The 14,634-nt window shown below is 33.4% G+C and overlaps 1 protein-coding gene across 4 annotated transcripts in view; it reads left to right on the top strand.

Moving 5' to 3' along the window:
- Positions 1-14,634, top strand: part of LMBR1 (limb development membrane protein 1) — a 146,819-nt gene that overhangs the window by 116,919 nt on the left and 15,266 nt on the right. For all 4 annotated transcript variants that reach the window (XM_076006756.1, XM_012786269.3, XM_012786267.3 and 1 more), the window contains 6 exons: positions 2,485-2,565; positions 7,000-7,076; positions 7,702-7,779; positions 10,994-11,067; positions 11,303-11,393; positions 12,675-12,741. In XM_076006756.1, the coding sequence (XP_075862871.1) occupies positions 2,485-2,565; positions 7,000-7,076; positions 7,702-7,779; positions 10,994-11,067; positions 11,303-11,393; positions 12,675-12,741 (468 nt within the window). The remainder of the gene's footprint in view (positions 1-2,484; positions 2,566-6,999; positions 7,077-7,701; positions 7,780-10,993; positions 11,068-11,302; positions 11,394-12,674; positions 12,742-14,634) is intronic.

The following is a 14,634-nucleotide window of genomic DNA, read 5'->3' as shown; positions in this document are numbered from 1 at the left end:
TGTGTAAGTGTTTGACATTTGGAGCTATGTGCATGCTTTATTTTGATAAAGATAAAACTTATAAAAGTCACCTAAAATTAAGGCAAGTAGTATGAGAAGTATAAAATGAAGTTTATCAGCTATTATACTAAATTACATGGAATGCAGGTACTATATTTTGCTAATTGTAAATGGACTAAATTTGACTGTTAAAGAACAGAGCCTATTGTATTGGCTTATTCAACCCATATTAATCATTTTTGCTACAAGCACCTGTTGCCCTTTCTTCTAGTAAAGCACTTGACTTGGATTTGCTGTTTTCCTCTGTTAGATAAAATCCGTGGAACTGCTTGTCAAAGTTCTCTGCCTTTCTAGGGAGCTGACATGTGACTCTAAGCCATGTCATTAGAACACTTGATCCCTAGACTTTTATTCTTGATCACAGTGACATAAAGACTGAAAATAGTTAGTACTGAATCATCCCAGCTATGACAATATGAGGAGGACTACCCGTCTGTTTCTGCCACCTGGAGCTCCTGACTGCTTTGTTTCCTCTGCTTGCTTTACTAGAAGCTTTTCCTACTGGTTCCAGCTCATGAATTCCTTTTTTCTTTTAACTAGTGAGTCAGTATCGGTTGCTTATAACCCATGAACTCTAACTGATATAGATTAAACCTCAAATTAGTTTCAGCTGGATAAGAGAAAAAGCAAGGTTAAGGAGGTGTGTGTAGGTGTATATATGTAAGCAAGCAAGCAGGCAGGCAGGCAGGTAAAAACACAAAGATAGTAGAACTTACAAAGTCCACACAACAGAATTTAAGTTAAAAAGCATTAAAGACAAACCGGGTCATTATGAAATAATAAAAGATATGATTTATAAGGAAGCTGTAACAATCTTATGAAGATCAAAAAAATACAAACCTTCCCTGAAAACTCAGCAGCCAAACACAAATGCATAGTGGAAAAAAAAAAATCTTAAAGGCTGAGAGAACCTAATCAAAGTGCAGTTGTGGTGGGGGATTTTAATTTAAGTTTTAGAATTTGCCTTAGTCTCTTCTTGTTGCTATAAAGAAACACCTGTGGCTGGGTGATTTATAAAGGAGGTTTATTTGGCTCAGGGTTCTGCAGGCTGTACAAGAAGCATGGCACCAGCATCTGCTTTTGGTGTGGGCTTCAGGGAGCCTCTACTCATGGCAGAAGGGGAAGGGGGGCCAGTATGTGCAGAGATTACGTGGTGAGAGTGGAGGAGAGAGAGGAGGGAAATGTCAGGCTCTTTTTAATAACTGGCTTTTGCGGGAACTAACAGGGTGGGAACACAAAGCCATTCATAAGGGATGCACCCCATGACCCATACACTTCCTACTCGGTCCCTCCTCCAACATAGGGGATCATATTTCATCATGAGGTTTGGAGGATCAAATATCCAAACTGTGGCAGAATTTAACAGATAAAATGGAATATGGAGATATACAAACCATTAGAGAAAGAAGCAGAAAATATGAATAGGGAAAATCCACATGACTAATAAATATATGAAAATATGCTGAACCACGTTTAGGGACATAAAGTCCCTAAATGTAAAGTAACAATAAGAAAATATTTTTAAAGTAACAATAAGAAAATATTTTTAATCTATCAAATTAGCAAAAGTTCAAGAGTTATAATATCTACTGCTGGAGAGGATATTGGAAAATAGGTACTTTCAAAACTATTGATAGAAATGTAAATTATTACAATATTTTGAGGATGTAACCTTTAAATAGCTCTTCATACTATAAATGCTCATACCCTTTGACTCTGGAATCTGAATTTTGGGAATCTGTCTTACAGAAATAATTAGAACCAAAATATACTGGATGTACATATGAGAACGTTTATTGCAACATTGCATTGGCAAAAATTTGAAGAAAACCTGAATATTAATAAATGGAATAGTTCTAAATAAAACTGTAGTACATTCATATGGAATATTATCCAGCTATTAAAGAGTTGGTGCTCTCTATCAACTTGAACATATTATTGACTAGGAGAGCAAATGGCAAAGTAATGTGTCTGATTTGACCCTATTTGTGTGAAATATATAATAAAAACCATATGTATGATATGTATGTATGAATGTTTATGAATATGAAGAAAGGTATGGAAGCATCAACCAGGCTGTTAACAACTGTTGCTTTCAGGAGTTGAGAGGAAGAAAAGGAGGTCTTGATTTTTTCACTTTCTACAGTAAGCACAGGAGGCTATTGTGATGAAGATTAGTAATTGATCAAATAAAAATTTTACCAAGGTAATACATTTTCTAGGAAACATGTAATATTTAATCAGCAAGAATGTTGTGGTTTTAAGTGGTACAGATATGGATGTACTTTTCTATGGATTACATTGGCATTTGTTTTTATTTCTACTTATCAGGATTTGCCATGTGATATTTTAATTAAAGGGCTACCTGTTCTATAGTGTTAGAGATTCTGTTGTTATGCTTCTGAATATTTTTGTTTTGGATAGGGCTGTCTTCATCAGTGGAATACAACATAATGGAGTTGGAACAAGAGCTTGAAAATGTAAAGACTCTTAAAACAAAATTAGGTATTGTACTTTTTTTTTCTTGTCTATTGGTCTTGGTTTCTTATTAAGATTTTACTGCAGTCTAAAATATTTGAAAATTTATGAAATGTTTAATTTATGTTAAAAGCTTTCAATCTGTTTAACCTCATTGAAAAAGACTGTTTTAGTTTAGGGAAAGAGTAAATATGTATTTATTTACCTTCTTTTGCTTTATATATATACAAAATGACTTTTCAAAGATGTCGACATTCAAGGATGTTGCTCCATGTCTTTTTACTTGCATTATTTCTGACAAGTAATCTGTCATACTTATCTTTTTATGTGCTTTTCTCCATCTATGCTTTTAAAATGTGCTCTTTATCATTGATTTTAAACAATTTGATTGTGATATGCCTGAGTAGTTTTCTTCATCTTTCTTGTTCTTTGGGTTCGTCGAGTTTCTTAGATCTAGGAATTTATAGTTTTCATCTAATTTGGAAACATTTGCTTTTTGTATATAATCCTTTTAATATGCTGCTTTCTATGCTTTGCTTTGCTATTTTGCATATATATATATATATTTTACAACCATTACTTCTCCAAATAGTTTTTCTTTTCCCTTCTGTGTCTGCCTTTTCAGGACATGTCTGTTAGGCCATAGTTGAAGAATGTTCTTTTAGTTTTTAGTCTTTTTTCTTTCTGTATAGAAAGCTTCATTTTGTATAGTTTCTGTTGATATATCTTCACTTTGACTAATCTTTTCTTTACGAGTCTAATCTACCTTTAATCCTATATGGTGGTGGTTTCCCCCTCCCCTTCCCAGACACTACAGTTTTCATCTCTAGAAATTCTATTTGTATCTTTCATGTCTCTAATTTTCACATGTTCAATCTGTGTCCTCCACTTTTTGAAAATATGGAATACAACTATGACAATACTTTTAATGTTTTTGTCTACTAATTCTAATATTTGTGTTCCTGATAAGTTTTGATGGATTGATTTTTTCCTCATAATTAATTATATTTTTTGTGCTGCTTTGCATGACTGGCAGTTTTTGATTAGTAAACAGACCTTGTGAATTTTGCCTTGTTGGGTATGATTTTACCTTGTTAGGGGCCTCACTCATAGTATTCCTATAAGTGAGGAACTTTGTTCTGGGATGCAGTTAAGTTACTTGGAAACAGTTTGATTATTTTGTCTTGCTTTGAAGACTTGTTAAGCCAGACCAGAGTGTCATTACATCTATGGCCAATTATTTCCCACTTCCGGGGCAAGACCTTTCTATGACTTCTATCCAGCGTCCTGTGATTTAAGAGGTTTTGTACTATATTGTGGGAGCAGGCACTATCTTGGCCCTTTATGATTGTCGAGTACTGTTTGCTCTCCTATTTTGGGGTGATTCTTTCTTCATTAGTGGATTGTTTCCTGACACATCTGAGCCAGCCATTACTCTGCAGAGTACTTAAGGGTGGCCCCTGCAGATCCTTGTAGTTCTTTTTCTCTGCTGTGGTCTCCTCTCTGGTACTTTGCTTTGCGGACTCCAGCTACCTTAGTCTCCCCAGACTCCCATTTCGTGTCCTCAACTCAAGAAATGAGGTGGGCTCAGCTTGGGTTCCTCCTCCTTGCACTAAGGCCTAGAAATTTTCTCAAGATGGTAAGCTGTGTCAAACACAGCTCATGCTGTTTCCTGTTTCTCGGAGATCATTGTTCCTCTGTGATCCAACATCCAACGTCTTGAAAACTGTTGTTTCATATATATGGTTTTTTTTGTTTCTTAATAGTTTCAAGCTGGATGGTAAGTCTGGTCCCTGTTATTGCTCCATCCTTAGAACTGGAAGTCCAGTATTGTTTTTGAAAATCAAAACAAATGTTATTCATTCATTTTCATTTCTGTTAATAGCATCATATCGCCTAAAGGTACTTTAGTTATCCTGCTGTTGGTAGATATTAGATATGTTTCTAGCTTTTTGCTATTATGAATAATGTTTCTATGAACATTCTTGTACATATCTCTTGGTATATATTTTATAGGGTATATACCAGAAATAGAATTGTAAGATCATTGTATCTGTGCATGTACCACTTTTGTAAATAATGCTGAACTGTTTGCCTAGGTAGTTATATTATTTTGCATTCTGCTAGACATGAGCAGGATTCCCTGTTGCTCTAGAACCTTGCCAACACTTGAAAATGTTGGACTTTAAAATTTTTTGGCTATTTAGTGGGTGTGAAATGGTGTTTCATTGGTGTTCTAATTTTATGTTCCTGATTTGTGGTTCGATTTTTGTTTCTAGTGCTCATCTAGCTTCTGCTTGAGAAATATACCCATTAGTATTTCATTTAATATAGGTTTGCTGGCAATAGATTCTTTCAGTTTTTGTTTATCTGAAAACATATTTACTTTGTTTTTTTCATTTGTAGGACTTTTTTTTTAACTAAATTTAGAATTTTTATTTGGTAATTTTCAACTGTAAAAAGATATCATTCCATTATCTTCTGATTTCTGATTAAAAGTCATATTGTTGCTCTTTTGAAGGACTTTATAGATTTTCTTTTTGTCTTTGTTTAGCAGTTTTACTCTGATGTGCTTAGATGTGTTTTCTTTGTATTTTTCTTTCTTGCAATCTGTGTCACTTCATGACTCTGTGACTTGATGCCTTTCATCCATTTGGGAAAATTGTTAGCCACTATCCTATCAGATATTGCTTTTGCTTCATTTTGTTTTATTTCCTCAGACTGCAATTACACATATGCTAGACTTTTTTACTCTTACATCCTTTTCTGTATTACCTTCCTTTTTTTATTTCCGTGCTCGGTCTGTGATATTTTCTACTGGTCAGTTTTTCATTTCACTGTCTTTTCAGCTATGCTATAACTGTTGTCAAAACTATCTACTGAATTCTTTATTTTAGTTGCAGTATTTTTCAGTTCTAGAATTTCCATTTGATTATTTTTTATAGATTCAAATTTACTTATGAAATTTGCCATTTTGTCACTTATTTTGTTGAACATATCAATCATTTATTTTAAGGCATCTTTTTGATAAGTCCAATATGTGGATCAACTGAGGGTCTGTTTCCATTGTATTTTTTGCCCTCTATGTATCTCCTGGTAATGTTTAATTGAATGTTAGACATTTCTTGTACAAAATTAAAACTCTGAATGATCCTTTTTTTTGGCGAGGATTTAGTTTTGCTTATGGTAGACAAATAGAATAGAGACATACCAATTTAATCCATCTGTGTTTGAGATCATTTAAGGCTGGGTTTTGGTCTTTACAAAGCCTGGTCTGTTTCTAGCTTGGCATTTATTCTAGGGTATAGTTTTTTATTGATCTTAATTGACAGCCTGGTTGTTTTGTTTTTGACTATGACCCTATCTTCATAATGAACTGTAGTTTTTAACCTCGAAAGAAACATGAGCCTGACAGAAGCTTTGCTTTGCTTCTCCGTCTTTTAGCTGCATCCTTCTGTTGTTCTTCTAAGCCACCGGTGCCTTGAAGGGAAAGTACCATTGCATGCCAGGCTCACTTCTTTGCCCTTTTGTTTTTTCTGTGATCATAGCTTCTCTAATTGTGGCTGCCTTGATAGCCCCAAGCTCCAGTGTTTCTCTCCCTGGCTCTGTGGACTTCGCTGAAAGTGGTGCTTTAGCACTGTTGCCTGTGACCCATTGATTTCTCAGCTCCAGGGGCCATGCCAATTACATATTGGAAATTGCCTTGCAGGGAAAAGTAGTGCAGATTGGAGGACTCACCCCAACTTACTTCACAGAGTATTGGTCCCTCAATTTTCATTGTCTTAGTAGCTCTCTGATATGTTCATACAGATTTCTTTTTTTCTAAAGTTTGATACATCTGTTCTACTAGTTCTAAACATGAGGATTAGTGTAATATAAGATAGTCCTTTGTAGCTATAAGTGGAAATTTGCTTCCAGCCTTTAGAAAACTGAAAGTGTTTATCTTTAGGATATGAGAATAGAAGGGATTTTTATTCATGTAACTTTATTCATTAAAATGTATCTAAATCAATATGGAGGTCTATATAAAATATAATACAGTTGGTCCTCTGTATCCATGGGGGACGGTTCTAGGACCTCCTGCAGTTACCAAAATCCATGGATGATTGAAAACTGCTATTGTAGAACCATGAATATGGAGGACCTACTGTGTTTCTATAGTTTCAAAGTAAGATATATGTTGACAATATATTAATATTTCCTTAATAACTGAGATATCTTTCCAGAGCTGAAATTTAAACATCACAGGATTGAGCTGTTACTAATTTAGCAAATGAGTTTTATACTCTGATTTTTATGGTTTGTGAAGGAAAATTAAATATAATTTATATTTTTCAAAAAAGAAATTATTTATGTAAAAGTAATGCATACTGATCATATATGGAATGAAAATGTGAATCTGAAGAGAATTTTTGGAAATTACTGAAATCTATTGCTTTATTTTGTTTTTTCTTCTAATAGAGAGGCGAAAAAAGGCTTCAGCATGGGAAAGAAATTTGGTATATCCTGCTGTTATGGTTCTCCTTCTTATTGAGACAGTAAGAATTTATTTGCCTAAATAAAAGCAAATTATATTTTATTAACTTCAGCATTTGAGTATGGTGACTCCTTCAGCTAAATGGTTTCTAGTAAGCTGGTTTTCTATCAGTAAGATTAAAATCCATCTATGCCTTTATTTGTAAAAACTCACTAAAGCGAAAATGGAAATTAATGGCAAAAAAAAATCTCAAGGTTATATCTTCTTGAAATTAGGAAATTCAGCATTTTGTTTATTGAAAATTAAGAGAACATAAGCTGTTGTAGATACACTACTTCAAATTCTATGATAGAATATGAAAATTTCATTATGAAATTAGGTCTGATAATATTTTACCACTTTTGAATTCTTTAGAGTTGTGTGTTTCCAATTGATGAGATCACTTAGTAAAGGGATCTATAAGCTTTTGTCACAAGCTCTGAAATTACAATAAGTTGCAGTATCTTTAGGATTTCTTGAGGAGTTTTGTATGTAGTCTGATTGCTTTAGTATTATATGTAGAATATTGGTCTTGACTGCTTTCCCACTATTCTGAAACATACATTTGGTGACTTGGATTGTAATATTTGTGTATTGGCAAAACATTTCTGAAATCGAGAGCTGACAGCCTACCTTTTGTATTGTAGTCCATCTCGGTCCTCTTGGTGGCTTGTAATATTCTTTGCCTGCTGGTTGATGAAACAGCAATGCCAAAGGGAACAAGGGTAAAGTAAAATGGTTTCAATGTCTTTCTTTTGCAAAAGTATTCTGTGTATATGCCCTGAGTTTCTGCATGTGTATACTTCAAGTTGTGTGAATTTTCTTATGCAAATAGCCTTTATAAACAGTGTTTATAAACTATGATTTTTGTTTCTGATTTTTACTTTGGATTATCAGGGTCTTTTTTCAAGTATAAGAGTTCAAAAGTGTCACACACTTTATGAAACTGCATCAAAATGTACAATTACTGGAAGAGAGGTATATTCCTTTTCATGATTTAACTGTTCTCATTTAAAAATTGATGATTTTATGACATTTTGTCAGTTAGCCTATTTGAATATATTCTTCATATGGAAGGTAGTTGCCACTAAGTATTCATATTTGACATCGTTTTTCTAGGTGTTTCTATAAACTTTTGGATACTTAACGTGGCATTTAAATTTTGACATTTTGTTATATTTTCCACATTTGGCGGTTTTTCTGTTCGCCATTGCATTGACTTTGAAACTCTTCCAGACTTTTGATGTCACCGATTTCTCTCTGAACCGGATGATACGTCTTTCTCTCTCATAGAGAAAAGTCAATATCTATCTTAATTCCTTCCCTCCAGTTGGGGACAAAGATACCCTGTTTTTTTCAAAAGATAATTCCTTTAACCACATTCTTGATTCGGATCCTCCCATCCCAGTGTTTGCAGGCCCTTGTGCCATCTGTTATTGCCATTGTCACATTTGGGTACAGCCTCTTCTCCATGAGTGTAAGCCTACCAACATGTTCCAGGTGCCTCTTTCTATAGGCAAACAAGTGGTAATAAACCTCCTCCATCTACAGCTTTGTCCTTTTTGTTTGTTCGTTTATACCCAAACCCACTGATAGAGCAGTAAGTCATTTACTGTATTGACTTCCTATTCACTTTTTTTTTTTTTGAGACAGAGTCTTACTTTGCTGCCCAGGCTAGAGTGAGTGCCATGGCGTCAGCCTAGCTCACAGCAACCTCAAACTCCTGGACTCAAGCGATGCTGCTGCCTTAGCCTCCCGTGTACCTGGGACTACAGGCATGCGCCACCATGCTCGGCTGATTTTTCTTTTTTATATATATATTAGTTGGCCAATTATTTTCTTTCTATTTATAGTAGAGATGGGGTCTTGCTCTTGCTCAGGCTGGTTTCTAACTCCTGACCTTGAGCAATACGCCTGCCTCGGCCTCCCAGAGTGTTAGGATTACAGGCGTGAGCCACCGCGCCTGGCCCTATTCACTTTTTAACACATTTTAATATACCGGCAAAACAAGGATAGTCCCAAGCCTTATGGTTCATTTTTGTACTGTCCCCCTCAGTGCATAGTTGAGGATGACTTTCACTTTTGTTGAGGAGCTCGCTTTGTGGCTGTGCAAATATATCAGATCATCTTACTCCTGCTTACAGTTCCAAAATATTTTCCATCTTGGTCAATAAGCTTTTTGGAGGGGAGAAAAAATACTATGTTTTCCTCAACCATTGCAAGGTTCATAGCTGAGCCTCCTATAACAAAAGACAGATTAACAAGAGAAAAGCGGACAAATTTATTTAGATAAATTGTACGTGTCATAGGAAACTTCAGAAATGAAGACCAAAGAACTAGGAAAACCTGTGTATTTTTATGCTTAAGTTTGATAAACAGTGAACAGTCATGAAGAAGTATGATTGGACAAAGGGGTATGATCTAATGGTTACAAACCAGGGGGAACTTAACCAGGCTCTTTTGTTCAGATTCTTTTATATTTCCCAGTGTCTTCAGAGATAAGGATATTTCTTTCTTCCAGGTATAGGGAGGGTACCCCTCCAATGAGGGTCTTACGGCCTACTTCAGAGGATAAATGAAAGAGGTCAGAGAGTGACTTTTGTAGGTTTTCTTAAACACCAAAGTGCCATATTTTATGGTAGTATGTCCTGAGCCCTGGCACTTTCTATTAGCATTGTTTATTTCTTCTTCAAAGTATTGGCAAAAAGTTATTCTTTATTAGGTTGACTATACATTCTTAACACATTGACTGCCACTAGAAAAAAAATTTTTTCCTTCGGGCCACAGTGTTTTATTACAAAAATAGAATACAAACTTCAAAAACAAAATAATCCTTTCTAATTTAATGAAAAATTTATTGTTTTTTGTTGTTTTTTGTGCATGAATTATATGCAACTTGAAAAATAGTTCACACAGCTTCTAAGGTAGAGACATGGGCTCAAAACCAGTGTGAGTTAAATACAACTCACATGGCAGTTAGTGTGTTAATTATCCCTGGTGTTTCTGTTAGATGTAATTTAAGCTGACCCATAAAATAGTAACTCATATGCAGATAGTTCTTTTAATTAGTAATCTTTGAAAATATTGTTCCTACTTTAGTAGGGAATGATTTTTTGCCTATCTCACTGTGTATTCATTGTAAAAGTATTACTTTCTTTGGTATTATTTACATTCTAGGTAAAGATAGGTTTTGAGACAGGTATAATGTTTAGAAAAAAATTTATAGCATTATTTTTAAAAAAATCTCTGTTAACAGGTGTGTCTTTTATAACTCTGAATTCCCAAGGAAGATTTGAGGAAAGGAAACTTTCAACTGAAGAAACAGGATATGCTTATTCACCTTCTTTCTATGTTTAGCTTAATTTTAACACACTTCAATTGTATAATTTTTGTATGTTGCCTCAGTGTTCAGAGAGTTATAAACTCTATCGTACTGTTGTTTTTTTAAAAAAATTCTCTTCCAAGAATATTCAGGATTTTTTTCTCAAGTAGCAAATTGTCCTATTTTTTTTTTTACAAAAGTAAGCATAATGATTATACCTATCTCAAAGCCTATCTTTACCTAGAATGTAAAAAATACCAAAGAAAGTAATACTTTTATAATGAATACAGTGAGATAGGCAAAAAAATCATTCCCTACTGAAGTAGGAACACTATTTTCAAAGATTACTAATTAATCATATCATTTTGACAAGTAACTTAAATTACATTTGAGATAAATCAGACTTTTTTTAGCTTTTTAAAATTGTTAACATGGTGGCTGAATTTATTGATGAAATCAGTCTAATGTCAAATTTTGTTGGGCTTTGAAAGTCTAGATGTTATTTTCAGGTATTAAACATTCCTAACTTCAACTGTCTTATATTTATAAAACAACAATTTTAGGGAAACCAAATATGATGCCATTGAGTTCTGAAAAGTGTTTTTTCCCCCTCCCAGGGGCCTGGAATAGGAAATGCCTCTCTTTCTACTTTTGGTTTTGTGGGAGCTGCACTTGAAATCATTTTGATTTTGTATCCTTTCTTTAATGGACCAGTCTGTTAACAAGTTTTCTGTCTAGTTTTCTGGGACAGTGGTAATTTACTAAGACACTTGTCTAGAAGGAAAAACAACAGGTTAGTCCTCCTTGAGCACTTAAAGTGGCTTTTTGTATTGTTTTTCCTGTGGGCCTTAAGACTTTCTGGAGACTGCTGAGAACTTAAGGAAACTTGCATTCTTTTGGAGAGTTTTTTTCCTTGATTCTCACAGCTATCTGATGGTGTCCTCTGTTGTCGGTTTCTATAGTCTTCGATTTTTTGGAAACTTTACTCCCAAGAAGGATGACACAACTATGACTAAGGTAATATAGATTCTTAGGAGGCTATGGCCTCTCTTTTGCCTCCCAAGGACAAATGGGCTGTTTTATTTAGTAATTGCCCTGAATGGTTCCTTTGCAGTGATAGGTATTTGTTTGTAAGTTGCATAAACACAAACTGGTTGATTTTCAGAATGCTGAGTGAGTGGGAAAAGGATGTGTTCTGTTTAATTTGGATGTCGTCCATTCACTTGTAAATGCATGGAACTGCAGAGCTTGTTAACTAGCTATAGAAGGCTCCTGAAAGGACTCTTTTTCCTCTAAAGAAAACGTATTGCTAATGAGTAACTTTGATTGTGCTCACTGTACTTCAAGGAGCTTGTTTGAAATCTGAAGAACTTAGTTGCTACAAGTAGTAGAGACAAAGTATTTAAAATTTGAATAATTAAAGTAAGACAGAAGAGTTCTATTCAGAAACATTTTGTAGCCTGAGGTTAATTTGACTTTCTACACTATGTCATTGGCTTCAGAATAATAAAGGCTGTTGCCTTATATAGTGACTGAATCTTTTGTGAAATATTCCCATAGGCTGACAAAGAGGAATAACTAGTAAGAACTGCTGGCTTGTTTTCTTTTTATTATGTGTTCTATATCTTTAGCCTATTTAAAGAGGAAAACTTATTTCATATATATATTTACATATACACACACACATCTATATTGCTATGACTTCCTTAAAGTCAGTAAGTAGTTGAGATATTTAGTATCTGGTTGAAGTGATTATAAATATTAACAGTATTTTCAACTCCTCTTATTTAATATGAAAGAATGAATATAGAATACATTGAAAATGAATTGCTAGATGTTTTGGATATTTGGCACTTTTTAAATTAATCTCATAATAGTTAAAGATATTAGAAGTAGGTATTATATAAGAGATCTTCAGCAATAATCTAGCTTTAAAAATATATTCAGAAGTATTAAATGTGTTAATTCTTTTTTACTTGACAGGCGAAGCTTTTTGAAATTGGCAATCACAATCAGTAATATAGAATATATTATCTAAGTATAAAGTAATTTAAGTGTTGTATAACTTTATATTTGTGCCAAGTACTGTAAATATCTTCTAGAGTTTACAGATATAACTTTAAATATTTGTAGAAAAAGTTTATTATTCTTTTAAAATTCTATATTGAATAGTAAATGTCATTGAAAATTTATCAGAGTACAATAGGTGACTACAATGTACAGTAATTTCCCAAAATATTACTAGGTTTTATTGTCTCCTGCTGTTTGCCCAGTATTCTTCCTGATTTCTCATAACAGATCATTGGGAATTGTGTGTCAATCTTGGTCTTGAGCTCCGCTCTGCCTGTGATGTCAAGAACACTGGGTAAGCATGAAAGAGAAAATTTTACTTAAAATGCACATTTTTTTTAAAGCTATCTTTACTAAATTCTTTTATTAACTTTTAGTTGCTAAACTTTTCCTTAAAGATCACCTTTGAACTATAATGTTTCTTCCCACATCATTCTTTTTATACCTTTAATTTTATTCTTCATTTATATATAGGGCCATACCAAGATAAGTACTTTTATCAAATAAAGATCATTTATTTTTTAAACACTTAAAAACATTCCTTCTCCAAACAATGAAATGACTGGGTTTTTTTTTTTTTTTTCTTTCACAAGTTAGTCTTTTGAGTCCTCTAGTGAGGAAACTGTGATTTTTTTTTTAAACGAAAATATTTAATGCTGAAAATGTTAAACTTATGTTTCTTATATAAAGTATTTTTAAAAATCTACAGTTTAATGTGGTTTAAAAACTGAAAATTTGTAAACTTATTTTAAGCTGCTTTGTGTCCACCAAATCGTTGAAAGCTGTGCGATCTCTGAGGGCACGCTGATTCAAAGGACACTCTTTAGTCCTTTAGCTTCTACTTGCCTGTCATTCATTCATGGTGTTTTCCTACATTTTCAGTTTACAGAGAACTTTGATCATCTTTTAATAGTAAGAAGGGTTTCCACTTAATCATTGAAATAGTTGACAAAGTCTTCCTTTGGCCTTCAGTCTTTTATAAAATGCTATTGTAGACCGTATTCTCAGTTCTTGGCTAAATATTATTTCAGACAAAAATTTCCATTAATCAGTTCTGTCGGATTTTCTAGACTTAGGTTTTGATTTGAGGGTCCACAAATGATTAGAAAGGTTCACTTATTAAGCTTTAGCTGCTTGCTTATAACACAAATGCTAGTAACTTTGAGTTGGTTTTGTTTTAGCTCTCATATGGTTTCCATTATTTATTCAAAATGCATAGACATTGGGAATGCAGGTGCTGTGCCAAGAAAATATACATTTTGTAATTATCTTCATATTTCCTACGAAGATTTCATGTTTTAATAGAAAGTGAAATTAAAGTGCAAATGTAAAAGGGACTGCCGTTCCACAGGCTAATACAAAATTTACTTAACAGTCTTATTTCTTTTGTGTTTGCTTTATAGGACTTGTTATTGTTCTGACATCTGCTTATTATATGTGAATCTTAAAAATGCCAAAAATATGCACTTTAGTAATGTGATTTGAAGCTAAATATTATCATTTGTATTATGATTGTCCATCAAATAATTTCTGTGATAGTACAGCCACCCTACCATTTTAACATTTATGAAACTCTCATTTACTGTGTCTTTTATTTAAGATTAATTGATAACTGTTAATATATACTGATTTTATAGAAGAAAATTACATGCTGAGTATAGTTTTAATACAAAGAAAACAAATTAATGGTAAAATTTACTTTCTGAAGACCTACAAATTAAATTCCAGAGTAGTTTGCCATAGAGATAAATAAAAAGAAAAAAAAGAAAGATGGAACAATTAAAATGCAGCTAACAAATTCCTGGTCCCAGCTGTCCAAACAGGATTAATGGAGTGCATTAGGGTACAGTGAGTCATGTGGTGCTTTGCAAAATATCAACACGCACTGCATTACATGTTATGCCCAGTGACATTGAATAGATGAAAAGAAATAAATACGTTAAACAGATTCATAGAGGCTTTTCACAGTATTAAAAAAGCAAATTTCTAGACTAAAAGAAAAAGCTTTATTTTAGTATTATGGGAAATGCAAACTAGAGAGTTACTTTGTAATTCCTCTATTAACCCTTTAGAATTGAGTCTTTGATTTTAAGAAGATAAAATATAGAGAATTGTCATGAATATTATCTTAGTGTATAACAGGATTTTGATTTACTAGCTGAAAAGCTTATAAGACTAGAATAGAGGT

The sequence above is a fragment of the Microcebus murinus genome, chromosome 9 (assembly GCF_040939455.1).
Source record: "Microcebus murinus isolate Inina chromosome 9, M.murinus_Inina_mat1.0, whole genome shotgun sequence".
NCBI lineage: Eukaryota > Metazoa > Chordata > Mammalia > Primates > Cheirogaleidae > Microcebus > Microcebus murinus.
The sequence above is the reverse complement of the archived record's forward strand: the minus strand, read 5'-3'. Positions and strand labels throughout refer to the sequence as shown.